General features: G+C 45.9%; 3 protein-coding genes and 1 long non-coding RNA gene across 4 annotated transcripts; 2 read left to right on the plus strand and 2 right to left on the minus strand.

Annotated features, from left to right (window-relative positions):
- Positions 1-7,439: 7,439 nt before the first annotated feature.
- LOC123086921 (myelin transcription factor 1-like protein) lies at positions 7,440-9,870 on the minus strand. The gene is made up of 2 exons (XM_044508780.1): positions 8,857-9,870; positions 7,440-8,570 (listed from the first exon to the last, which is right to left on the minus strand). The coding sequence occupies exon 2, from the start codon at positions 8,298-8,300 to the stop codon at positions 7,626-7,628; it is 675 nt and encodes a 224-aa protein (XP_044364715.1). The 5' UTR covers positions 8,301-8,570; positions 8,857-9,870; the 3' UTR covers positions 7,440-7,625.
- Positions 9,871-17,832: 7,962 nt separating this feature from the next.
- LOC123107583 (uncharacterized) lies at positions 17,833-18,788 on the plus strand. Its single transcript, XM_044529559.1, has 3 exons — positions 17,833-18,196; positions 18,305-18,395; positions 18,486-18,788. Exons 1-3 carry the CDS (start codon positions 17,898-17,900, stop codon positions 18,504-18,506), a joined length of 411 nt encoding a protein of 136 aa, XP_044385494.1. The 5' UTR covers positions 17,833-17,897; the 3' UTR covers positions 18,507-18,788.
- Positions 18,789-26,102: 7,314 nt separating this feature from the next.
- On the minus strand, positions 26,103-26,770 carry LOC123107593 (uncharacterized). The gene is made up of 2 exons (XR_006451699.1): positions 26,473-26,770; positions 26,103-26,321 (listed from the first exon to the last, which is right to left on the minus strand). It is a non-coding gene; the product is annotated as an uncharacterized lncRNA (long non-coding RNA).
- Positions 26,771-26,963: 193 nt separating this feature from the next.
- Positions 26,964-27,943, plus strand: LOC123107600 (uncharacterized). The gene is made up of 2 exons (XM_044529574.1): positions 26,964-27,370; positions 27,484-27,943. The coding sequence occupies exons 1-2, from the start codon at positions 27,054-27,056 to the stop codon at positions 27,551-27,553; spliced, it is 387 nt and encodes a 128-aa protein (XP_044385509.1). The 5' UTR covers positions 26,964-27,053; the 3' UTR covers positions 27,554-27,943.

The raw sequence follows: 27,943 nt of genomic DNA on the forward strand, positions 1-27,943 counted from the left end.
CACAATATGTCCCTAGTGAGCCTCTAGTTGACTAGCTCGTTGGTCAACAGATAGTCATGGTTTCCTGACTATGGACATTAGATGTCATTGACAATGGGATCACATCATTAGGAGAATGATGTGATGGACAAGACCCAATCCTAAGCATAGCACAAGATCGTGTAGTTCGTTTTGCTAGAGCTTTTTCAATGTCAAGTATCTCTTCCTTAGACCATGAGATCATGTAACTCCCGGATACCGTAGGAGTGCTTTGGGTGTACCAAACGTCACAACATAACTAGGTGACTATAAAGGTGCACTACAGGTATCTCCGAAAGTGTCTGTTGGGTTGACACGGATCGAGACTGGGATTTGTCACTCCGTATGACGGAGAGGTATCTCTGGGCCCACTCGGTAATGCATCATCATAATGAGCTCAAAGTGACCAAGTGTTTGGTCACGGGATCATGCATTACGGTATGAGTAAAGTGACTTGCCGGTAACGAGACTGAACGAGGTATTGGGATACCGACGATCGAGTCTCGGGCATGTAACGTACCGATTGACAAAGGGAATTGTATACGGGGTTGTTCGAATCCTCGACATCGTGGTTCATATGATGAGATCATCGAGGAGCATGTGGGAGCCAACATGGGTATCCAGATCCCGCTGTTGGTTATTGCCCGAGAGCCGTCTCGGTCATGTCTACGTGACTCCCGAACCCGTAGGGTCTACACACTTAAGGTTCGGTGACGCTAGGGTTGTATGAATATGAGTATGCAGCATACCGAATGTTGTTCGGAGTCCCGGATGAGATCCCGAACGTCACGAGGAGTTCCGGAATGGTCCGGAGGTAAAGAATTATATATAGGAAGTGGTATTTCGGCCATCGGGAAAGTTTCAGGGTCACCCGGTATTGTACCGGGACCACCGAAAGGGTCCCGGGGGTCCACCGGGTGGGGCCACCCATCCCGGAGGGCCCCAAGGGCCGAAGTGGGGAGGGGAACCAGACCATAGTGGGCTGGTGCGCCCCCCTTGGCCCACCCCCCTTGGCCGCCGCCCCCTTGGGAGATTGGATCTCCCAGGGCCGGTGCCCCCCCTGGGGGCCTATATAAAGGGAGGGGGGAGGGGGGCAGCCGCACCCTGAAGTCCTGGCGCCCCCTTCCCCTGCTACACCTCTTCCTCCTCTGTCACGCGCTTGGTGAAGCCCTGCCGGAGTGCTGCTGCTCCACCACCACCACGCTGTTGTGCTGTTGCTGGAGCCATCATCATCAACCTCTCCTTTCCCCTTGCTGGATCAAGAAGGAGGAGACGTCATCCGCTCCGTACGTGTGTTGAACGCGGAGGTGCCGTCCGTTCGGCGCTAGGATCTCCGGTGATAGGATCACGATGAGAACGACTACTTCAACCCCGTTCTTTTGAACGCTTCCGCTCGCGATCTACAAAGTGGTATGTAGATGCATCTCCCTTGACTCATTGCTTAGATGAACTCATAGATGGATCTTGGTGAAACCGTAGGAAAATTTTTAATTTTCTGCAATGTTCCCCAACAACCTCTCCGTCACACGGAGTGACAAATCCCAGTCTCGATTCGTGCCAACCCAACAGACACTTTCAGGGATACCCGTAGTGCACCTTTATAGCCACCCAGTTATGTTATGACGTTTGGCACACCCAAAGCATTCCTATGGTATCCCGGATTTGCACAATCCCATGGTCTAAGGAAATGATACTTGACATTAGAAAATCTTTTAGCAAACAAACTACACGATCTTGTGCTATGCTTAGGACTAGGTCTTGTCCATCACATCATTCTCCTAATGATGTGATCTCGTTATCAATGACATCCAATGTCCATGGTCAGGAAACCATAACCATCTATTGATCAACGAGCTAGTAAACTAGAGGCTCACTAAGGACATGTTGTGGTCTATGTATTCACACATGTATTATGGTTTCTAGTTAATACAATTATAGCATGAACAATAGACAATTATCATGAACAAGGAAATACAATAATACCATTTTATTATTGCCTCTAGGGCATATTTCCAACACCTTCAAGTAAGTTGTCATCAGCGCAAGCAATAAAAATTGCTCTCTAAATATGTATGACTTATTAGTGCAGAGAAAATAAGCTTTGTACGAACTTGTTGAGAAGTAATAAAAGCGACGGACTGCATAATAAAGGTCCACATACAAGGGGCAATATAAAGCGACGTTCTTTTGCATTAAGATTTTCTGCACGCGCATGACAACCTCTGCTTCCCTCTGCGAAGGGCCTATCTTTTACTTTACGTTTTTACTTTATGCTTGAGTCAAGGTGATCCTTACCTTTCCCTTTTTATTTTTATCCTTTGGCAAGATCCTCATGTTTGAAAGATCATGATACATATATCCAATTGGATGTAAGTTGGCATAGGCTATTATTGTTGACATCACCTAAAGGTGAATACGTTGGGAGGCAACACAATAAGCCCCTATCTTTCTCAGTGTCCGGCTGAAACTCTATAACCACAAGTATTGCGTGAGTGTTAGCAATTATAGGAGACTACGAGATAGTTGAGTATGTGAGCTTGTTGAAAAGCTCTATTATTGACTCTTTCTGATGTTATGATAAATTGCAATTGCTTCAATGACTGAGATTATAGTTTGTTAGTTCCCAATGAAATTTTTGAACCATACTTGACATTGTGAATTGCTTGTTACTTGAGCATAAGAAATCATATGACCAAATCTATATATATTGCTGTTATTAGAATGATCATGATGCCCTCATGTCCGTATATTATTTTTATCGACACCTCTATCTCTAAACATGTGGACACATTTTTCGATTTCGGCTTCCGCTTGAGGACAAGCGAGGTCTAAGCTTGGGGGAGTTGATACGTCCATTTTGCATCATGCTTTTATATCAATATTTATTGCATTATGGGATGTTATTACACATTATATCTCAATACTTATGGCTATTCTCTCTTATTTTACAAGGTTTACCATGAAGAGGGGGAATGCCGGCAGCTGGAATTCTGGCTGGAAAAGGAGCAAAAGTTGGAAACCTATTCTGCACAGCTCCAAAAGTCCTGAGACTCCATGAAACAACTTTTTGGATTTATTAAGAATTTATGAGCAAAAGAAATAGGCCAGGGGCCCCACACCCTGTCCAAGAGACAGGGGGGCGCCCCCCTACAGGGCGCGCCCCTATCTCCTGGGGCCCCTGGTGGGCCTCCGGCGTCCATCTTCTGCTATATCATCACTTTTACCCTGGAAAAAATCATGGGCAAGCTTACGGGACGAAACTCCGCCGCCACGAAGCGGAACCTTGGCGGAATCAATCTAGGGCTCTGGCAGAGCTGTTCTGTCGGGGACACTTCCCTCCGGGAGGGGGAAATCACCAACGTCATCACCAATGACCCTCTCATCGGGAGGGGGTCAATCTTCATCAACATCTTCACCAGCACCATCTCCTCTCAAAATCCTAGTTCATCTCTTGTATCCAATCTTGTATCAAAACCATAAATTGGTACCTGTGGGTTGCTAGTAGTGTTGATTACTCCTTGTAGTTGATGCTATTTGGTTTACTTGGTGGAAGATCATATGTTCAGATCCTTTATGCATATTATTACTCCTCTGATTATGAACATGAATATGCTTTGTGAGTAGTTATGTTTGTTCCTGAGGACATGGGTGAAGTCTTGCTATTAGTAGTCATGTGAATTTGGTATTCGTTCGATATTTTGATGAGATGTATGTTGTCTTTTCCTCTAGTGGTGTTATGTGAACATCGACTACATGACACTTCACCATTATTTGGGCCTAGAGGAAGGAATGGGGAAGTAATAAGTAAATGATGGGTTGCTAGAGTGACAGAAGCTTAAACCCTAGTTTATGCGTTGCTTCGTTAGGGGCTGATATGGATCCATATGCTTAATGCTGTGGTTAGGTTACCTTAATACCTTCTTTTGTAGTTGCGGATGCTTGCAATAGGGGTTAATCATAAGTGGGATGCTTGTCCAAGTTAGGGCGGTACCAAGTACCGGTCCACCCACATATCAAATTATCAAAGTACTGAATGCGAATCTTATGAACGTGATGAAAACTAGCTTGACGATAATTCCCAATGTGTCCTCGGGAGCTTTTTCCTCATTATTAGAAATTGTCCAGGCTTATCCTTTGCTACATAAAGGATTGGGTCACCTTGCTGCACTTTATTTACTTTATTTACTTGTTGCTCGTTACTATTTATCTTATCACAAAACTATCTGTCACCTACTATTTCAGTGCTTGCAGAGAAAACCTTACCAAAAACCACTTATCATTTCCTTCTGCCCCTCGTTGGGTTCGACACTCTTACTTATCGAAAGGACTACGATAGATCCCATACACTTGTGGGTCATCAGCGACGATGATGAATCCACTCGGTGGGCACCCGTATGCGGCCTGAAGCCAGCAAAGCGTCGGCTCTCCGGCCGGGTTCTCATCGTCGCCGCACCCATGGAGCACGCCGTTGCCGGGCTATGCCGATGGCGACGCCCATGGTGGATTCAACCCCAACATCACCTTCCCCCATGGGCGCCCAATCCAGCGCATGCCCTCGCCCACGTTCACCGGCGTGCAGTACCCGCCGTACACGTACTCGCCGCCAGACTACGCAGTCTCACCGACACCACCACTTCGCTGCGGCCTCTACTCGCAAGCCTCCTCCTCGTCGCATCTCGGCGACGCCGACGCGACAGAGGCCGACATGGAAGACATCATCGCAGCCGGATCGGCTGCCGCCGCCGCTTTCCCCAGGTTCACTACCCAAGACTACTCGATTGACCTCGGCGACATGGACGACGAGCTCGACTACGGCGAGGAAGAGCCGGAGGAGGAGGAAGAAGAGGAGGAGGAGCCGGCGCCGACGAGGAAAGGCAAGAAGAAGAAGAAGAAGGCGGCCAAGACCGGCGAGCCGCGCATCAAGTGGGCGTCCAAGGAAGAGGAGTGCCTCGCCGAAGCGTGGAAGGTCGTCTTCCTCGACCCGGTCATCGACACGAAGCAGAGCATCGAGATGTATTGGGCCCGCATCAAGGTCGAGTTCGACGAGCGGAAGCTCGTCGACCCCTACTTCAAAGGCGTGCACATGAAGCGTGGGTCGAAGGCGATGGTGAACCATTGGGGGCTCATCCAAATGGCGTGCAACAAATGGCATGGGATCGTCGAGAAGGTCGCGGCTCGCCCGAAGAGCGGCACCAGCGTCAAGGATCAGGTAGAGCACGCCGTCCTTACTGTTGCCTTTCGCCATGTGCGCGCCCTGGCGCGCGCTGGTGCGGACTGATGTTCTTTTCCTCGGCGCAGCTGCTACGCATGTTCGTCATGTTCCGCGATGACAATGATGTAGAGTTCAAGTACCTCCACGTCTTCAAGCGGATCGACAAGTGTGAGAAATGGGCGGGCGTCCGACGCACCCTCGCCAAGGCCAAAGAGACGTACAAGCCGGACGCGCCAACCGCGGGCGCCCGGACGGCAACAAAGGTGCCAAGAAGGCGAAACACGCCGAGTCGGCTGCCGCTCGCGTGCAAGAGTCCATCGAGCACTACCTCGCCGACGCCAAGACCAGGGCCGCCCAGCGAGAAGAGAAAACTGAGGCGAGGTGGGCTGTTTTGATGACGAACAGCGCCGTCAAGCTCGACTTGCTCCGGACCAACGCCGCCGCGAAACTCAAAGCTCAAGACGCCAAGAAGAGGAACAACGACCTCGCCTTCTTGATGGGCGGCGCTGACATGCTCCAGAGCGGCGATGAGAAGCTCAAGGGATGGTTCTTGGTGGAGCGAGGCCTCATCCTGAACCAGATACCGGCGACGCCGACGCCTCCGCCGTCGCCGCCGCCCAGCCCGACGGATGATGATGCCTCCGCGACGCACAGCCCCACCAACGTTGCCTCCGCCGCGCCCAGCAGCACAGACGCCGCGCCGACCAGCCCGGAAGCTGCGGCGACTCCTCCCAGCCCGCGTACGCCGACGGCGACGCCCATGGTGGAGCTCGACGTTTGATGCACTCCGTCCGCGTCCTTCCTTTTTTGTACGCCGAACTACCGCGCGTCCTTTCATTTGATCGCCGAAGTGTGGCACCGGATCGCCGAACTATTGCGATGATCGCCTGTTTGTGGTTTTTTTGAGTGGGTACGATGGGGTTCGAATATGGGGTGCCTTGGGGGGGAGGGGGGCACCTGGGGGCGTGGCTGGGGAGAAACGAACCCCAGGGGCCGATCTAGCACCGGTTCGCCCCCAGGCCGCTCTTTTTCGGCGCCCTGGGGGGCCGAACGACTGGAGATGCTCTGAGTCGCCCAGGAGCGACTCGGAAGGTGGCTAGGGTTTTACCTAGCTCCAGAATTGAAGAACAACAACCCAAAACAACAAGTTGCACGCCAAAATACGGCCATTAAAGTTTTTATTTTATCTAATTGGTCACAAAGGTCTATTTGCCACCGGGTCACATCCCCTCATGATCGGGAAAACCCCAAAGAAGAAGAAGAAGAAGAGAAGAAGAGAGCAATGCACACAACACGGTTGGAGCTCTCACCGTTCTGTCCATGGTGGCATGGCTCATGGTCTTCGGAGGGGACGAGCCGTCTGCGAAGTGGCCCGCACAAGAGACAGGAGTAAAGAGTGTTCTAGAGAGGTAGCTGAACTTGGTCCATTGGATGCGGCTTGCACGGCCAGGAGGGTCGCCAGATAACGCTTCGCATCAGTGGAAATCGACAGTTTCAGTTAAGTTCAGCAAGTTCAGAGTTGATATTGGGCCTGACACGGCGATGATCCTTCTCCTACGCTGCTCCCTCTGTGTCGAGCTATCCAGTGGGGGGCCTCGCGCTGAGACGAGTGCGGGGTGCTGGCGGCGGCAGAGTCCGGGAAAGGCAAACAAACAAATCTTAAGAAAAATCAAACTTCAGAATCATCAACTACTCCAGCCAAAAATTACAGAGGGTTTCATTTTTTTTCCTCTCCAGATAATCAAAAATCTGATTCTGACTGTCCTCAGCATTCTGAAAAACATCTCATCTTATGACCCTCAAGATATTGCGGCCACCTGCGATCTTCGGATCTCATGTAGTCACACAGAAACCGAAAAGAAGCAATGCCTGCTAGTATGCAAAAAGGTGGTGGTTCATACTTTTTTGAGGCCAGGCAAAATGGCAGCAAGTCCACGCTAAGCCTTTAGCATAAACGAGCAAGACTGATACTCCCTCGGTTCAGAATTACTTGTCACAAAAATGGATGTATCTACAACTAAAATACATCTAGATACATTCATTTTTTGGACGAGTAATTCCGAACGGAGGGAGTACTTATTTGAGGTAACCTGAAGGGTTTTCTCCTGACTTTGTTTTTGTACTAATATTTAAGTTATGAATACAGAGCTAACGACATCAATCAGCTGAGATAGCCGATTTTAAACTGAAAGTCACACAAAGCCTAGAAGGTAAAAAAGAGGTAGAAGAAAACCCAGCAGAAGGATCTGGCCCAATTCTCGAAACAAGGCCGGTACTTAAAGGTGTATTATCCACATCATCAGTGTCAGAGTAGGATCTTCGTTGAACAGCAGGAGTCGGGGCATTTCCTCGAAGACTGGATCTGCTGGCCGCTGAGACTTCAAGGTTTATCCTCCTAGTCCTCATCCACCTCCTCCTCCTCATCATCATCACCATCGTCCTCATGATCATCATCCAACTCTTCTTCATTATCCTCCTCCTCCTCCTCCTCCTCCTCCTCATCATCATCATCATCATCATCATCATCCTCGTCCTCATGATCATCATCCAACTCTTCCTCATTATGCTCCTCCTCTTCCTCATGATCCTCCTCCTCCTCCTCAACATCACAAGTATCGGGATTTCGTTCAAGTGCAGGAGTCGGACCCATTTCTCGAAAACAAGATCTGCTGAGACCTAATGGTTGACGACGAATGGTGGCTTTGAGCACGATGCTGTTTTCATCATCAGAAACCTTTCCCTTGGGAAGTATCAAGTCATACACTGTCGGAAGCCCATCAGAGAGCGAAGAGCTCCTTATGTGGCAGCTTGTACTTCCACAGCAGCCGGTCGTTAGGCAGTCATAGCTCATAGTACATGCGAACCTGAATTCCGTAACGTTTGGTTGGACGCAGACGACTGAGATGGCATGTCCAAAAGGCTTCGATGCCATGCTGAGCAAGATAAAGTAGCTGGTGCCGGTGCATTGCAGAACATGTAAGCCCGGTTTCAGGTGGAGAGACACCGTGCCAGAGTTTGGTAGTTTTGTAGATGGACACTTGTGCTGGGTAGTGAAATGGTTCAGGAGCATCTTTGTTGGCCCAGCGAATTGACAACCGGACTCTGGGCAGAAGCATGGGGCATTCGGGCATGCTTTCTCGTGTTCTTCTTTCTTCTAGTAGGTGAACTTCTCCGCACATCCGTACTTGTCATTGGAGCAAGCAACTGTGACTGACTGGGCGACATGTTCCATTCCAAAGCAGCGCTTGTAGGAAGTTTTGACAGAGCATGTGGAGCACTTGTGGTCCAGTTGATCCTCGCATTCACGGCACGAGGAGCATATGAAATGCCCCACAGAGCACTGCGGAATAGAAAGAATTAAAAGAATCCCAGTAAGAATAAATCTTACCAGAAACAAAGAATCGAAATACTACATGACAGCATGATAGGTTACTACCACAAACATTCCATTATTTGAGCTAACATAGCTAATTATGTAAGGTTTACAAGAAACACTTTCTGTCCAATTAAGTAGCACTACATCCAAAAATAGATTCATCCAAGCTCTTCTTTTAACTTCTGCTTTATAATAACTGAAATAAAAGCTTGAGTTGAAAGACAAGTGATCACACACATAGATGCGGTACCTGGAATATCGGAGGCCTGAGGGGCGCAGAGCAGATACTACAGTCAAGGGTCTCCAACCCCACGGTGACATTCAGCTTCTTGGAGCTGCTCTCCCCCTCTTGCTGCGCTTCAACTTTTCTTTTGCTGGAGCTACTACCGTTGATCGCCATTTGCCAACAAAATTCCAAGGTGCCCGCACTATCTTTCCTGGTGTGTACTGCTAGAATCACAGACGCAAACCGAGATCCAAACCTATTGATCAACACAATCTCACTGCTCCTTTCATCTGTTCCACGCGATGCACTAACAAAAAGTCATGGAATTGGTAGTTGGTCTGGTGCGGCAGGCATAAGCTAGAAAGGCAATTGTTTTGGGCAAAAATACCAAACCAAAGGAAAAGCAACAAAACAAGCAAGTATTTACAGGCGCCCTAATTATAACCCACAAAGCAGGTGAACTGCAATTTAACACAATATGAAAGGAAAAGCCACAAAACAATTGAACACTTGCAGGTGCCCTAATTAAACAAGTAAACTGCAATTTAACACTTGCAGGTGCCCTAATTAAACAGTTGGTTTCTTGTTTGAAGAAGAAAGTATTTGAGATATAAGAGCCACAATGCATATATGCGAGTAATAATCTGACAAAGAAACCGTAGAAATTATTCCGATTCAGAGGCAGGCAGTGCGACCCTGGCAATTAAGGAGGGTTACGAACCCAGAAGGACGCAGCTAGCCGTAGCTGAACTACCTGTTCGCCCACGTTGTCTAACCACTGCAAGACCTGGTCGGCCTCGAGGTCGCCGTTTCCTGATGGTGGCGCCGCCGGAGCTAGAGGAGATCGCTTGCCTCCGGTGACCTACTACTCCGAGGAAAGAGGGGAGAAGACTGATCGTCCCTTGCCGGCGAGCTTTCCGACGGACCCCGCCGCCCGCGCTCGTCGACCTGACCCTGATCGGAGAGATGGAGCGGGGAAGAGGAGGCGAGCGCGACGGCGGCAGCAGGGTTTGGAAGCGCGAGAGGCGAGAGGTGTACGAGCTGGAATATGGGCCTGGCCGTCTTCTCGGTTTTTTGGGTTTAAAACATGCTTAATTTAACCTCTTTTTATTTTTAGCAAATTTCAGAGAATGCGATTAGTTTCAAAAATCAAGTCCTGTTTGAGCTTTATATTTTGCTATTATATGCCCACACAATACTTTTGAAGTTATTGCACACCTTTGGGCGATAATTCACCACGGGATAATAGTAGCAAAACGTCCCGAGCGTTGCAACAGGTGATTTTTTTTATAACTTCCAATGGTCATGACCACATTTTGCTGCATCATGGAGATACAATATCACTCTCATTTTCAGGAAATCGTTGACAATTTCTGAAAATCATGACCATTTTTTTAAACTCCTGAACATTTTTAAAGATTTTCAAACATTTTCCAAAATCATGGATATTTTTTGAATTCATGAACATACTATACTATTTGCAAACATTTAAAAAAATTACAAGCTTGTTTTAAAATATTTTCCTGGAATAGGCGAACATTTCTAGATTCGACAAACATAAAAAATTTGTGGAACAATTTTTGAAATTCATGAACATTTTTTTGATTTAACGATTATTTTTTGAAATGCATGATCATTTTTTGAATCAGCTAACATTTTATGAATCAATAAACTATTTTGTAAGTCATGAACAGTTTCTTAATTTTTAGGATATTTTTCAATTCATGAAAGGTTTTTGTATTGGCAATTCTTTTTTAAATTTCAATAACATTTTTAATACATGAACTCTTTTTAAAAATCATTAACATTTTTTGACTTCACGAACTTTTTTTCAAAATTGCGAACATTTTTTGAACCTGTGAACATGTTTTAAAAGTCGTGAACATTTTCTGAATCCACAAAGATTTACGAATTATTAGACATTTTATTTCAAAATTCTATTTTTTTAATTTTCGAAGCTTTTTTGAAGTCCGAAACTAGTTAAAGTAGAAAAAAAGATGGAAAAGGAAAACAAACTTAAAAAACAGACCGCCCGGGCATGGACCAACCCAAGAGGCTCACTGTGTCTTCTCCCAACCCAAGAGATACAATATCACTCTCATTTTCAGGAAATCGTCGACAATTTTTGAAAATCATGAACATTTTTTAAACTCGTGATTTTTTTTCAAACTCGTAAACATTTTTAAAGATTTTCAAACATTTTCTAAAATCATGGATATTTTTTGTACGTATCACTTTCTTTTTTCATATAAGTTGTTGGTTGTCGTAATCTTTGGCCGGTTGATGACTTTGTTAATTTAAAATTGGGCTTGGCTTGAGACTCATTTCTAAAAGAGCAGAGCAAGCACATCGACAACATGTTAGCAGCTATGGCAGTGCTATGCATCGTGGCGACGAGCTGACAACGAAGTGGTCGGCGCTAGTGGTGCCGGTCTACCCTCCCCTAAATGCTTGCCCAACAACATCCCCATGATCGCCGCCCTGGTGGTGTTCGCCTCAGTGAGAACTGCCTCCATGGCGTGGATCGTCATCGGGGCACGGAAGTGGCGCAAGGTCCTCCCGGCGCTACGACGTATCAGTCGCCGTCACATGCTGTGATGATCGACGACGTATGAAATTTTTTTTGTGTGTCCAGCAGCATCGCAATCCTATATTTTAAGGCCCGTCGAATCTTAGATTTCTTCGAGACACACACAGAGATATCATGGGGCACATACATCTCGGCTCTTCTCACTGTACCCACCGGTAAGATACATCTATGTCCTTCTCGTAGGCATACCACTTCTCTTTCTAACAATGTAACTATGTTCTGATTCCCCCTAGTGTGGTACGTGATGCTCAAGTTCCGCAAAAAGTCTCCTTACGATATTGCACTGGTTGGAGTTTTTAATGTATCCGCCAACGTGACGATGCACCTCTTTATCCTCGGTATGGATGCAAACAAAAATTTTGCCTCTAAATTCTCCCTTGACACACCAATTTTAAAGAGACTCTCTTTACCAGGCAACCTGATGGTTCTAATCGCACTGCTTACCACAGCCGCAGCAATCAGTTTGATCTTGTTCATTGTGTGGGCTCATTTGAATTTGTTTAAGTTATCGTTTGTCGTCCCCGCCCTAGTCGGCTGGATAACTGTGCTTACAACATACGCAATTACAAGGGTTAGTTTGCTAGCTATGCAATTTTAAATTATGGAGTTCTATGTTATTTCATCTCATATTTGTTTTCTTCTATTTTGAGCAGCAACCCATACAGCTTCATATTCGGTATTTTTCGTGATGGGTGTAATGATAAAAGTTCGGTATCAACACGGACCCTCAAATGCGACCCACACGTGAATGGCTTTGGTGCTTGGTTTCATCAACATTGGCGAAGTCCATGACCACAAAATTTCTAATGTAAACACTCAGGGTAGGGGGGCAATGCCCCCCCCCCCCCCCCCAACAATACTATTATGTTATCCTATATACCTAAATGATTGATCCCCACTATAATATTTATCTTAACATGCATCATGTCCACGTCATCAACTTGCCACATCAGCAGATCTTAACATGCATAGTGCGTAGGTTACTGGCGTACGAAAAACCTACTGTCTCTCTTTCGTTTGGGCAGAACCTCCTTTTCACGAGGGATAGATTGATTGTTCCTCTACCTTCGCTTTTGTGCCCTGTGTGTTGCTTGTGAACAACTGTTGTTTAGGTTGTCGGTCATGTAAACTATAAAGACATATTAATATAATATGACTCTTAAGCCACTTTCTTTAACACTGTGAAGTACATCCAGCAATGTGGAAGGGGCGTGTTCAACATGGCACCGCCCAACTTTCTATCAGGTGGCGTGCCCCAACCGCTAGTCTACTTAAAAGGCAACACATCATAGTAGCACACTGGCAAACATACACCCAAAGGTTGTTCCATAAGGATAAATAAACTATGTCTAGATGGCGTGAACATGAACAAGTCAGAATAACTCATCATGGCCCGCATTTCCAACTCATCTTGGAGAGAGTATTTAGCAAAAAAATTACCACGGTTCATGAAACCATGCCTACAAACTATCACTTTACAAATTTGTGCCGAAAACTACAATTTTCTCACTAATCCTCGACTAAAATCTACCAAGTCTGAAAAAGCCCAATTTGACTCTTTTAAGCGCGTTTCTGACAGAGTTGGCCCACACATAAGCGGGCTAAAAAAGCAACCGGGTCCTTATTTAAAAAGAAAACAATCCAGTCCTTGGCGAGGCCCAGCACGGCTGGCCAGCACGCTCGCGGCAACGGCGGCTGCGGCTACGGCTGCACGCAAGCCAGCCGGCCAGCAAGCGGCGAGCGTCGTGGCGGCGGTGCTCGTGCTCCTCTACTTCTCCTTGCTGAGCCGCAGCAGCCCAACCCCTCTTCTCCTTCCCCACTGCCTCCTCTCCGTCTCCTTCTCCTCTGCCTCCTCTCCGTCACCTTCTCCTCTGCCAACTCTCCTTCTCCTGCAGCAGTAGCACGGGCACGAGCTCCTCCTCTCGCGCAGCCCCGTCGCACTGCACAGCCGCACCTCGTCACAGCCCCACCGCCGCACGCGCACAAGCAGCCGCGCGCATAGCCCTTGCGCAGCCGCTCGAGCAGCCGCCCTGCCGGCCCGCCGCAGCAGCGCGAGCAGGATCCTCCCCACGGCACGCCCCGAGCACGCGCAGCTCGCAGGGCCGTCGCGAGCTCGCCTTGCTAGATCCACGCCGCGCCTGACCAGAACGGCCAAAGCACGAGCCTCCTCGCCACGCCGCCAGGGCCCTCGCGCTGGACCTGGCTGCCGCGACCCACAGTCGTGGCCAGCGCGCGCGTCACGCATCCCAGCGCCTCCTCGCACGCGCGCACGCAGCCGCCGGCCCCCACCAGTCGCTGAAGGACCGGATTGCATTTAAAAAAAAACTAAGGACCTGATTGCTTTTTTAGCCCGCTTATGTGTGGGCCAACTCTATCAAAAACGTGTTTAAAAGAGCCAAATCGGGCTCTTTCCAGACTTGATAGTTTTTAGTCAAAGATTAGTGAGAAAATGGTAGTTTTCGGCATAAATTTGTAAAGTGGTAGTTTGTAGGCACGGTTTCACAAATTGTGGTAGTTTTTTGCTAAATACTCACTTGGAGACTGCCTAGAAAGAGGCATATATTCATAACAGAATTGCATTTTTTTTTCTGCTAGTACGATGCCTAAAGCTAGGTTTGGTGGACACTACCAACACTTTGATCGTCCACACTGGCTCGTCGTCAAATAACCTTTTTTATGCTTATGACCTTAGGATATCTTCAGGTTATCTGAAAGCTGCAAGGTAAATGTCAAATAATTACAGTACGCACCTAGTAAAAGAAACACCCATGGTTGTTTATTTTTTTCTTTGTACATGCCCAGAGCACAACAATGTATCATCAGCCAGACATTGGTCATCTCTTCACCATTTGCATCTTCTTTGGCAAGAGTTCCTTAAGGTAAACATGTGTAAGAGGATGCTGCAGCATGGAAGTGGAACAAACATGAGGACTCATAGCAGACTGCTCCACACTATGAATAGATTCAGTATTTGTATCTATATTGTTATTGGAGCATCACTGCCTTGACAATGATCTCAACAAAAGGAATTCAATAATGAGCATATTGACCTGATATAAGTCAGAAAAAAGAGGGGACTAGAGGGGGGGGGGGGGGGAGTGGTGTGCTCCCCATCCACTCCCATAACTTCTTCTTGTACGAATAATATCCTATAAGCTAATAACAAAACAATTAGCAGCATGCCATTGCAATTGCAATGAAATAAAATTACTCAGTCAAGAGAAAGAACAATTGTTCTAATAGAAACTTCAGAAAGAGAACAAAGATAAAGTTGTTAACTCGCAGCCGTCCATCTGGGACTGAATCCTGAAGAAATCAAGATCCCTAAGTCTATCAGAAATAACCTCATCTCAAGCATATAAATAACGGCGGCCTTATACGACCTAGTCTCCCTAGCGCTCCTTCACAAACTACTTGACTTGAGTAATATCTCTAGACAATACATTATGCATAGGTCAGGTAAAATTTCTCTTCCCAATCGATTCCTAGGTGATTTACCCCCAGGGAGCTTAGTGATATAGGTGATATGTGTGTGTGTGTAGTTTGTATGTTAGCATCGTGACTCTACTCAAACATCTTGCTCATATTTTGGTTTAGTTTGGTTTGCCCGTCATTCTAAAAAAACGTTGCATGAGCTGCTAAGCTAAGCACGCATACAACAAGTAATGCATGAACGTGTTAATCATCCTTTCCCATGGGCAACATTCATCTGGACCTATGGATTAATTGTATCCAACTGTGTATGTATCGTATTGGTGTCTTGTGTTTGCCTTGATGGGATCACGATCAACACACTTCATCTAACAAGGGAACTCCGTTATGGGCCGTGTCCTCTCTCCAAAGCAAAACATGGGGCAAGTTACCTCTAGCAAACAAGGAGGCTCCTTCAAACGAAGAAGATGGAGAAGTGGATCAACAACCGCCACAATAAGAAGAACCTCATATTGAAAATAAAAACTTCCACGAGTCAAGGCTAGAGTGAAGAACTACCATTCTGTCAACCAAACCTCGGAGACATTAAAGAAGGGAGAATCACTCGATAAAAACTAGGCTCGCAAATTGTTAACAACATTACTCCTTTGTCTATTCCAGTGAATCTTTCAGGGTGGAAGAAGCTCTTGAATATGCGGAATGTGTAAATGATATGCAAGAAGAGCTTCATAACTTCCAAAGAAACAATGTACATACATTGATCGAGAAGCGCAATAGGAAGAATAACATCGTCAACACCAAGTGGATATTTAGAAACAAGCAAGATGAGGATGGTCAAGTTATCTGCAAAATAACACGCTTGGTGGCCTATACCTACTATAATAAAGTAAATTGATATTCTTGGTTTGTCATGAAAATTAACAAAAAACAACAAGTGCATGTTTAGAAACAAGCAAGATGAGGCTATGCATATTGACCAAGTTTTTAGAAAAAATAATATCAGTATCTACAATAACAAAATTTTATCATTACACCCATCATGAAAAATATTTTCATATTTTATTTATTTGTGTTGTAGATGTTGATGTTTCATTCTATAATCTTGGTCAAACAAACATAAGTTTGAGTTGCATGAAAACTGGTGCACCTTATATTCAGGAACGGAGGGAGTATGTCACTATTTCGTCATGCATCTTGGTGAGTAATTTCATACTCCCTCCGTCCGGAAATACTCGTCGGAGGAATGAATGTATCTAGATGTATTTTAGTTCTAAATACATTCATTTTTATGCATCTTTTCGGCAAGTATTTCCGGACGGAGGGAGTACATTTGATTTTCCATAGATTTATACAAAGGTGTACATCAATTGTTTAATCTTTTAACCTTTTTGTGTGAAAAAATTAATCTTTTTTACCTATTGTCAATGGATCTTGGACTTTAATATATCCATTATAATATCCTTTTGTTTTACCAGCGCATACTTCTTTGCAGGTAAGTGCATCATCTCTATATAGAGGAGAACAAATGCCCGCGGTACATGGAATATTGTCATATCAATTTTGTATAGACCGAAGAACTAACTAGATGCATCATTTGGTTTTCTATACTTATTAGGTTAGGTGGTTTGTTTCCCCGTTGCAACACACTGGCATGTTTGCTAGTGATATACTCAAGTATAAGGTTCGGAACTTATGCTCTCTTTGCTTGACTAGAAGCTATTGACATTCTTTTTGCCTACCAAAATCACTACTCCCTCCGTTCCGATTTACTCGTCGTGGTTTTAGTTCAAATTTGAACTAAAATCACGACGAGTAAATCGGAACGGAGGGAGTATAATATTACATGATACCAGATGGACATAAAAACATGCATTTTTGAATGGTAAAGTCGAGGAAGATGTTTTTTGGGAAAAATTCTGATCTATTTATCTTTAATCATGGCAGTACAACGAACATCATAAATAATAAAAATTAATCCAGATTCATAGATCACCTAGCGATGACTACAACCACTGAAGCAAGCCAAAGGCGTGTTGCCGTCATCGCGCCTCCCTCACTGGATGCCCAAAGGCATGAGTCATTGTTACTAAAGATAACCTTATTAAGAGCAATTGGAACGGAAGTACGCAATGTGTCTTTTGCCACCATGATAAGACATAAAGTATTTATTCTTCCAATGCAAACTGACTCGTTCTATATGGTCAGTCATCCAAATAGCTTCTGGCTTGTATCCTCCTTGTAATGTTGCTAATGTATTTGGCAACTGGTTACATGGGGTTGATCGTATGTTTAGAACTCTTCTCAGGGTGGGAGGGCTTGCCATTATTTGGTCGCTTTGTCTGTGTAGAAATGATAAGGTTTTTAATGATAAAAGTACTTCTCTAAAGCAGGTTATCTACAGATGTATCGGGACTCTTCGTTTAAGGTACTCTCTACAACGCGTGGAGAATCAATACCTGCTTACAGAGGTGTGTACACGATTGGAGGCTACCGTGAGGGATACATTTACTCAACAGGGGTGGCAACATGATCTTAGGATTGCTCCCCTACACTTTAGGCGTTCCTCTACGCTTTAGGCGTTAAATGGACTCTAGCCTCATTGTATTTTGCCTTTTTTATTTTTTGTTTGTGTGAGAGGATCTTGCTTGGATGTGTGCATTTTACTTATACTCATCATGTTGGGTGTGATGCTTAAATCTTTTAAGTAATAAAACGCTCATTTTCTAAAATCTAATACTTGACCTCAACAAACAATGCAGGGAATGCCTCAACATAAATTAAGCTAAGTTGATAATTAGCATGCTCAAGTAGAGTATGAAGCTAACCACGCTGCTCTTAATACTTTCTTGGAGAAATTTAAATTTTTTAATACCAGCGCAACATACAGCACAACTGCTTCATCCTCAACTGTACTAGCAGGCCACACCGGCGTGATCATCTCTCCATATATAGACCACATCCAGGCGGCACAGGCCAGACTTAGTTGAAGAAATAGCACTAGACTAGACTCTGCGCAAGATCAGTCTGCTGCCAAAGAAGCGAGATGGCCCGGCTGTCTTTCGTCCCCATCTCCCTGCTGCTGCTAGCTAGCCTCGCTGCCGCCGGCGCCGGCGCCGCAGCAGCTGCGGATCCAGGGGAAAGGGGCCCCAGGATCAGCACGCAGTACGCGAGCGAGGAGGAGTCCCGGTGGCTGGACCGCTGGACGGAGAAGCATCTGGCGGCCCAAGGGTCCGGCCAGCCCATCGAGATTCAGCCGGGCACCGACGAGGAGTCGGCGCAACTGAGCCGCATGTTCCCCGGCAACGCCTACATCGGCCACATTGAGTATGACAAGGACCATCCGTATGTACCCTCCTCCTCACACCCATCATTCATGCCCACATACTGAATCTTGCTCCGCTTGCTTGCTACCACTCACGGCCGTATTGAATTTTCGCTTCTGGTGTGCAGTTTTGGCAGGATCGTCGTGGATGCCTTCCACTCCAAAGCTCGCCAGGCGAAGCCGAACGATGGTCAGGAGGAGTCTCGCTCTCACGCCGAGGTAGATGAATTCGGCGCGTGCTGCATTAGCGATTCAACTTGTGTTGTGTTAATGCTTGATGCTTACTTATCCCTGTGATTCTCTTCGCAGCATGACGTCAAGGATCTTTAGGGGCATTGGCACCTAGCCGGTGAGGCCGGCCATATCCATGACCTTGTCGATGGACGGAATAACGGAGGATGACTGAGTTCATGTCGCGCATCATTAGCCTGTTTTAGTAGCTCGTTAGGGAGTCGCAGCCAGTACTACGGGGTTTGTCCTCAGAGAGATTAGTCGAGTCATTGTCTACTGTCTGGTAGTAGTAGTAGTAATTCTGGTTTATTCTGCCCTGTGGTGTGCTCTCCATTTGCAATTTGTCTTTGTTTAGCGAAAATCCATTTGGTTATTTAGAAAGATCTCTTTGTACCTTCAGAATTTAAGATCTCATTAAGCCAGATGTGAAATCGTCTAAAGAGCCGTAATCAAACCCACAAGACGCAAAAAAAAGAGACTAAATCACTACTTTCTCCATATGAAGTTCACGTGGGACAAAATTTGAATGTCAAGTTTTTTGGGACCGAGGTAGTACACAACAAGGAATGCTGTACAGGCAGTTTTTCTTTTTTCGAAAACATGGTGGAGGTTCATGCATGAATAAAGAAATTAAGAAATAATGATTGAGAAAAGAATTTCGCATGCCGTGAAAATCAAGCAAATATGGTTTACCAACCCTTTTACCGTGAAACAAAGAATCGGTTTCACTTTCAACTTTGTACTGGCGAGCAAACGGAAGCCACATATGCATCCAACACACACTTTAATTTGGCTGACAAGTGAGAATCCGGCCAGCAGCAACCGTCTGGTAGTATACTACTCCCTCCGTTCCTAAATATAAGTCTTTTTTAAAGATTTCACTATGGACTAGATGCAGATCAAAATGAGTGAATCTACACTCTAAAATATATCCATATACATCCGTATATAGTTTGTAGTGAAATCTCTAAAAAGACTTACATTTAGGAACGGAGGGAGTACTACTTTTACTGAGGTCGCTGAGGCAGACGCTCCATGCATCAGTTTGATCGATCACACCAAAGTTGAGGATGCACCAGTAGCTCATGCATGATCAACCCCAGTCCCCCACAAAGTGTGTGGGGTTTTGTACTGCATGCAGCTGATCTTGTAGTTGCCGGAAATATTAGCACCTTATCGATTAATCTAATCCACAAGTAGATAATAAACATGACAATCACAATATGCACTTTATACTGATACCTAAGCATGTGAGCATGTATAGTACATAGAACCAAAATAGCTATGAACACAACATATACAACTAGCACATATGAACAAGAAAATCACAGAAACATCTATGAACACAACATATCCGGCTAGCACGTAAAGTGTGTGCGGTTTTGTACTGCATGCAGCTGATCTTGTGGTAGCTCGTTAAGTCGTTATGGCGTCTGAGCCAGTAGGGTTCGACCTCGAAAAGATTATTTAGTGAAGTCATTGTTTAGTAATTCTGGAATATTCTCCAGTGTGGTGGCCTCCTGCAAGTTCCTGTAAAATCCATTTTGTTATTCAGAAAGGTGTCTTATTACTTGTATAGAATCTAGTGAAGCAAATGTGAAATCATGTAAAGAGCAGAATGGAACACCAAGGGAAAAAATACACTAAATCACTACTTCATTCAACTTTTCATAAAATTTGACATTGTAGGAGATTTCAAATATATTAAGGCCCAACTGACCCTCTAAGGCCCTTTCTTTGAATGTGTTTTTTTTCAAAAAGGTGCTATAATGACATGTTTTGTACTAGAACAAAATTTGAATCTCAGAATGCCATTTTTTGGGCGGGGGGAGAGAGAGAGAGAGAGAGAGAGAGAGAGAGAGAGAGAGATGGTGGAGGTTCATGAATAAAAGAAATAATTAGCGGGAAAAATATTTGGTATGCTGCAAAAATCCAGCAAAAAAAATCTGGGTAAAATCCAGCAAAATATTGATGACCCGTGAAACAAAGGATCTGTTTTCAACTTTGTACGAGCAAAACAGAAGCCACATGCATTCAGTCCTCACTCAACACACACTTCCTTTCAAAAAAAAAAACTCAACGCACACTTTGGCTGAGAAGTGAGATAACTCCTGCCACCAGCAACTGCCTGGCAGTAGTACTTGTCTTGAGGCAGTTGAGGCAGACGCTCCATGCATCAGTTGATCGATGACACGAAAGTTGAGTAGGCCAAAATCACTATTTTGACCTTGTCTGGAAACTATGACATAAAATGAACTCTGAACGAAACTATTTAACAATCTGACCCTTTTCGCAACGCCATTGACCGTGGCGTTTCTACTCCATATAGAAACGCCGACCTAGCCAGCGTTTCTGCTCCACATGAAAATGCCAAGGTAGCTCGCGTTGCCGTCCAGGCCGAGCTAGGGTCGCTTGCTGACGTGGCACGCCGGAAACGCCAGAACTATTGGCGTTTCTAGCTCGTCTACAAACGCTGGCGTTTCTGGTCTGACGGGAGATCGAGATCGATTTCTGCTGTGCGCCGCAGCCGCTTGTACGATCTGTCCTATCAGGGTTCGATTCCGTTGAAAGCTGGGTACGCTGCCGCTGCAGCCGCACGTCACCGTTGAAAGAGTTCCATCGCACGGCCACGTGTTCAGAAGTGCGGCCACGTCTTCCCTGTCCACTACCTCAACTAGTACTGTCACGTCAAGTATTGGTCGGCTTGTGCTACCTCAACTAGTACTAGTCACGTGAAGCTACAACACACTTTGGTCCCTAATTGCTACAGATTTAATCTCCACAAAGAGCAGTGAATTGACAGGAGCAGTGAAGGCTACGCAAGAATTTCGTGTAAGAGAGTAGGACCAGTGAAGGCTACACAGGGTAGGCATGTTAGCTTTGTGGGATACTGGACCTAGTGACTAGCTAGCCAGCTGCATGCAGGCCAAAATCACTGTATCATGGGCAGCAATGCTACGATCTTTGGCGTTTGCAGCCTGGCCAGAAACGCCAACAATAGCGGCGTTTCCAGAAACGCATGAAACCTCGGCGTTTCTGCCTGCCATGTCAACAGAGCAGAAACGCAATATACCTCGGCGTTTTTACGTGGAGCAGCAATGCCGCGGGCTGTGGCGTTTCTAAAAAGGTCAGATTGTGAAATACTTTCAAGTCGAGTTCATTTTATGACGAAGATTGCTGATAAGGTCAAAACAGTGATTTCGGCCAGTTGAGTAGCACCGGTGACTCATGCATGATCACTCTGCTCTCTGCACATGGTGTGTGGGGTTTTGTACTGCAGCTGATCGTCTATGCATGTCTGATATCAAATCATTTATACATGACACAACATCATTTATACGGAAAATAGAAAGGAGACAAAGGTAGGGGATGGCTGGTTTAGAACAAAGAAAAATATATGAGAATGACATTTATGTAGGTACAATATAAAGCTGCAGCAAATATCTAGGAACAGCTTTTTTTTACTGTGAAACAACACCGCCTGTTTTGACTTTCACTACCCCTGACGAGCAAACAGAGAGCACATGCATCAAACACGCACTTTGTCAGTCAAATGGCTCCATGACCATAAGCTGATGACACCCAATGAACTGCCACTAGCTAGTAGCAGCAGCTGGTACATACATGATCACCCTACGGCCGAGTAGGTCAGGCTGCTGATGGTCTCTCATCCTAAAGCATGTTCAGCATAAAACAGCCGACGGTCAAGCAAGATCCTCAAGCAACATAAAACATCCCACAATAGCAAACAAGATGTTGGAAATAATGTGATGGCCATCATTGATATAATTCCAAATCTTCTCAATGACATGAATGACAAAGTTTGACCCACCAAAAATAATTCAGCATACATCTACTAACGAGATAAACCTAGATTCATAGATAATAACACGGCTAGCAAATCGACCAAGAACAATACGAATCACGGGGTGAAATTTCCCTTACAGTGGGGTAGTTGATGAAGATGATGGTTGGGAGTCGAGCAAGTACTGGATGTAGACGAAGTCGAGGAAGAAGGGCGAAGAAGTCGTGCAAGCACTTCCCAAAATGTTAGCACCAAACTACTCATGCAGGCCACTGATCATCGGGTACATCCGAAGACTAATGTTGTATCCTCACCCACTGCACGGTAGTCGGCAGGGAGAGGAGCTAAGAGACTTGGTGGCTGTGGGAGTAGAAGAGAACAGAGGGTTGTTGTTTCGAGTGGTGACTCTCTCGAGAGGGATGTCTCCCTCTTATAGGATCAAATCGATAATTCATAGAAAAAAACAGCTGGCTATATGCCATGAACCACCTCCGGCGTATCTCCACTACCCACGACATAGTAACTGCATGTTGATGTGCATAGTTATCCTTGGAATAGTGCTTTAGAACGATGCAGAATAAGGTAAAGACCTAATTGACAAAATAGGAACTGTAAATTACCCACGTCATGATCGCGCTTCGCCAGACACGAGTTTGCGCGCACGTGTGGGTACACTTAGTATAGTTCTCTCTTGTCCTCTCATCAAAAGATTTCATGTGAGGTTCTCTTATATGCTGGTCCAAACCTTTGTCCCTTTGGGTATCTTCAACCGGAATAGGCTAATATCAAACCCCTATATGTTCGTGGACGCATCCGCGGACATCGCCCGCCGACCCCTCAATTGTGCGCCAGTTCAACGGTGCCTCCCATTTTTGAACCCTTTAAAACCAAGCAAACTAATGCAACGTAGCACTGCAAACAAGCTACAAGAAAATTTCTTTCACAGATTCATAGATAAACGAGATGCAACTATGGAAATAAAAATTACATACTGTAAACTACTCCTCGTCCGAGGTGATTGGGATCACCCCCTCGCCGGAGCCACCGACCTCGTGATCATTGCCGGCTTGTCCTTGTCTACAAAATATCTCCTCCCCCATCCTCTCGTCCTTGATGGACACGAGGATATTGCAGATTTTGGCAATGAGGGCCGTGTTGGTGTAGAGATTGGGGATGACGATAGCGTCCGTGCTTCTTGCCTCGATATGCACCTCTGCCGGGAGGTGCACCTCCTCTGTACTGACCACTATGTAATGGATTTGGGAGAAATCCTCAAAACTAGAACTTGGGTACACTTTACAAATGCCACCAAATAATTAAATTTCAGCCAAGAAAATCATGGGAGATGTGATTGATTAACTCAACGGGTGAAGAAGGGATCGAATCCACATATAGACGTCACCGATTTGAATAAATCTGGGAGAGGTTTGAGTGGGGGAGAGAGGGGGAGGGGGCTGCAACTTGAGCCGGTGACAGGAGGAAGAAAGCTAGGCTGAGTGGGTCAGTGGGAGGCCCACTCGTGGCCTAATGGTCACTGACCCCTTCAAAGGGAACGCCATTGCCTTTGGCGTTCCAGTCGGGGTCTGAAACGCTGCTCCCCATGGCATTTTGATTTGGCCACGTCAACCCAGTCAGAGGTTACTGCCCGAGTATGGGCCAAGGGGGAACGCCGTTGGCAATGGAGTTGCGCGGTTCAAATCAAACACCATGGTGTGTAGGGTTGCCAAAAGGGATCAGCTTGGGTTAAACTTATGAATAGGGTCATGTTGTGCTAAAGTTTTCCAAAAAAAATTAAACTTGTGATTTTGGCCATGACACCAAGCAAGAACTACGAAATATAAAAGAACCCCACAATTTTTACGACGGTCTAAGTTCAAAATGGCTAAATCCCAATTGCTTGAAAAGTTTATCTCACGTCAACCGAGTTGGAAGAAGAAGAAGGTGTTGCCCAAGATCAAGATGGGAGGCTTTGCGCGGTTGTGGTGTCCCCGACAAGGCTCGCCAGGACCTCACTGGAGGCGAGGATGAGGCGACTCATCACGATGTCACCACTTGAGGGGAGGAAGAGGTAGGGATGCGATAGCTGCGCCGGTGCCTGCGCCGGAGACAGGCAGGGCTTTGAGGGATGACCAATAACATATGTGGTATGGGTAGGGTGGGGAAACAAGGTCTCTGCGACATCACCAGCACCATGGGTAATGGAAGTAGCTAGGGGAAGAAGATGCACTGCCAGCCGTTGGATTTCAATCCAATGGCTTGAAAAGTCGATATTTTTTTAAAAAGGCAACTGATAAATAAATGTCCCTAGTTTTTTAGGAGGGCGTTTTGTCTCCCGAGCTGATCTACACCCGTCATGAATAGTAAAATCAAAACAAATACTAGAAAAATTAAAAGAAATTCTTTTTTTTTCATGGAAGATGTTTCAGTGCGTGAGTTCCATGCCAAATTTCAGTTTATTAGGACATCTGAATACTACTCTCAGCAAAAAAAAAGGCAAATTTAGGGTATGTGAAACAGTAAACTGTTTTGCTTTATAATATAAAGCGGGGAAAACCCTTTATCATAAACAGTGAACTGTTCATGTACTATTCGCATCCATTTTTTTTCCTGAGAGTTACTCAGATGTCCAAAAGAGCTGAAATTTTGCATGGACCTCATGCACTAAAACACCTTCCACGCACGAAAGAACTGATTTTTTTGAAATGTTTTAGTATTTTTTGATACTGAGAAATGGATATTCACTAATTTTTGATGCTGGCTCGGGTAAGAGGACAACTCTTACAAACACATCTTATTAAATTGTACTATGGCGAAGTATCACGTGAAAACAAGATTTCAGTGAAAATCTAGAAACTCTCCTCGTGGCCATCAGATCCACAGGGAAGGGCACAGATCTAAGATGGGAGCCCACCAGCTACTTAAACTGATTTTATAGATAACCCCCTTACCTTCTCAGCCCATCTAGGTTGCTTGCGTTCCTATCTCACCGGAACCGGCGCCGCCACGGACACAACCTGCAGCGGCCAGGACGGCACGCGCTGCGCTGGACCCCCCTTGGCTGGGAGGGCTCCCGGGGAGCCGTGCCCTAGGAAGCCACCCTTGGAACAAGCGAGGGTACCTGCGGCGTCGACCCAGGTAGCCTCACAGAGTCACGAGCGACGACTACCGTGTTGCGGTGGAGCAGGGCTACGCAGGCGACGGCAGTCGGGCCAGCGACACCAGAGCCTGCGTGCTCCACACCACGGCCAGCTAGCCCGCTGTCCCGCTCTGCATGGCACCATTCACAAAGATGGAAGAACCGGTGGCCATTACCTGAAGCTGAGTCACATCCGGCTGCGGCGACCTCGTTCGATTCTGCAGCCTCTCTTTTCTGATGTTTGATGTTGTGAATCGTTGCACACACGTAATTCACCAAAGCTTGTTTTGTAGTTGCTCAATGTGAAGTTGTACCGAAAGTTGTGATGTACACTAATTTAGTGTGATCTGATGTAGTCCGTCTATGTAATATGTCCAAGCGTGTTTCTATATATTGATATCATTCAAGATCCATTGTGAATTTTGGGTATTGTTTATTTGACTCATGGAATGAATCAATTGTAGGATTATTTGGTTCATGTTGCATAACTGACAGCAATGTGCACATGGACGGAAGTTCATCTTGCCATGATTTTTGACACGAACCATGCGTTTTCATGAATTGGCAAAATTATTTCTGTATAATTATTTCCATAGCCATAAAAGCCAAGAAACTTCAGCATGTAGCTGTGGGCTTTCACATGGTCAGAAATCTGCACTTGGGTTCAGATTGCCATTGTGATTCAAATTCAATGCAAACTCTGAAAAAAAAAGGGACAACAAACAATGAGAGTACAACCAGCTATCTAGCCAGATGCAGCAGCAATCAGCAGCCAACCCACTTAAGCATGGAAAGCAATGTATTGGAAAGACAATGATAATGCTTGGTACAACATTAACTTAATCAACTACAAGGTTCAGGCTACATAACAAGACAACTTTCAGAAATACAAAATTCAGAAATGTAGAAAAATAGTAGTCCAAGCAAAAATATCAGCACAAAGCCTGTAATGTATGAACTTCAAGCTCCCAGCCTGCAGGTAGAGATGAAAGAAACAATGAGAGGTTTTTTTTTGCGGGAAAAAACAGTTAGAGGTTACCATGATTCACCTGCTGACTCTACTACCACGGCTACGAGAAGGTTGAGGCAATAAAACTATGATGTCAGAGTAGTACAATTAGTACCTGAATCACATGTTGTACTCTGTTGCTTGGCTACGAGGACGTTGAGACATGGCGGGGGATAGAGGAGCGATGAGATCGTGGAGAGGCGGCGCCAACATCTCTTCCGAAGGGCGAGTCAAAACCAGCGGAGGCACAAGGAACATGGCAGACGGAGGGCTGTTCATGGACGGCGGAGGGGGAGAAATCACGGTTGGCGGAGGGCGCGTCATCACCGTCGGACTATGCATCGTGGCCGGCGTGGGGCGAGTATCCATCACGGCCATGAGATTGAAGACGAATTGATAGTGGTGGAAGCGTCAAGGACTTTGTGGGTAAAAGGAGGGGTTATTTATAAAATTGCGTTTAAGTAGCTGGTGGGATCCCCTCTCAGATCTGTGTCGTTCTATGTGGATCTGACGGCCCACGAGGAGAATTTCCAGATTTTCATTGAAATCTCGTTTTCACCTGATACTTCGCCTTGTACTATCAGCGCAACACTTTGCACTTGCACCTCGTCCATATATTGAACGTCCAGTCCAGGCCACACTTCAGTCGAAGAAACAGAACATCTCTCCGCAAGATCAGTCTGCCAAAGAAGCGAGATGGCACGCCTATCTTCCATTCCCATCTCCCTCCTGCTGCTAGCTAGCCTCGCCTCCGCCGCCGCCTCGGCAGCAGCCGTGGGTCAAGAGGAAGGAGGCATCAAGATCCGCGTGCGGTATCCAACCAAGGAGCAGTCGCGGTGGCTGAACCGCTGGGCGGAGAAGCATCAGGCTCAAGGATCCGGCGAAGGCTTCAGGATCCGGCCGGCCACCGACGAGGAGTCGGCGTTTCTGAACCGCATGTCAGCCCGCGGTGCGGAGAAAACCGGCGGCCGAGCCGGCTACGACGGCCGCATCGAGTTTGGCGCTGACCATCCGTATGTTGCATCCTCCTCACATCCATGTCCACATACTATTGAACTTTGCTCTACTTGCGCTGCTTGCTTGCTACTACTCATCATGCTTATTAAATTTCACTTCTGGGGTGCAGTTTTGGAAGAATCGTTGAGGATGCCTTCCACTCTCGAGCTCACACGTCCAAGGCGAACGATGAGCTTTAGGAGCATTGGTGCCTAACCGGCGAGGCCATGGATGGCCTCGTGTCCTTGTCGATGAACGGAATTGATAAGGGAGGATGGCAGCAAGGAGTGGCTGTCGTGTATCACTAGCCTGTTTTAGTAGCTTGTTTTTTCTTTTCTAATCTGTTTTAGTAGCTTGTTATGGCGTCGAGGCCAGTAAGGTTCGTCCTCGGAGATGTTATCGAATTCATCATCTACTAGTTGCAGTGATTGTGGTTTATTATGCGGCGTGGCGTGGTCTCCATTTGCCATTGCGCTTGTTTGTTGCCTAATATAAAGGGCAGATCTCTCCTGCAAATTCCTGTAAAAATCGATTTGGTTATTTAGAAAGATCTCCTATTACATCTAGGATGTTGATCTTAGTAAAGCAAA

The sequence above is a fragment of the Triticum aestivum genome, chromosome 1B (genome assembly GCF_018294505.1).
Source record: "Triticum aestivum cultivar Chinese Spring chromosome 1B, IWGSC CS RefSeq v2.1, whole genome shotgun sequence".
Lineage (NCBI taxonomy): Eukaryota > Viridiplantae > Streptophyta > Magnoliopsida > Poales > Poaceae > Triticum > Triticum aestivum.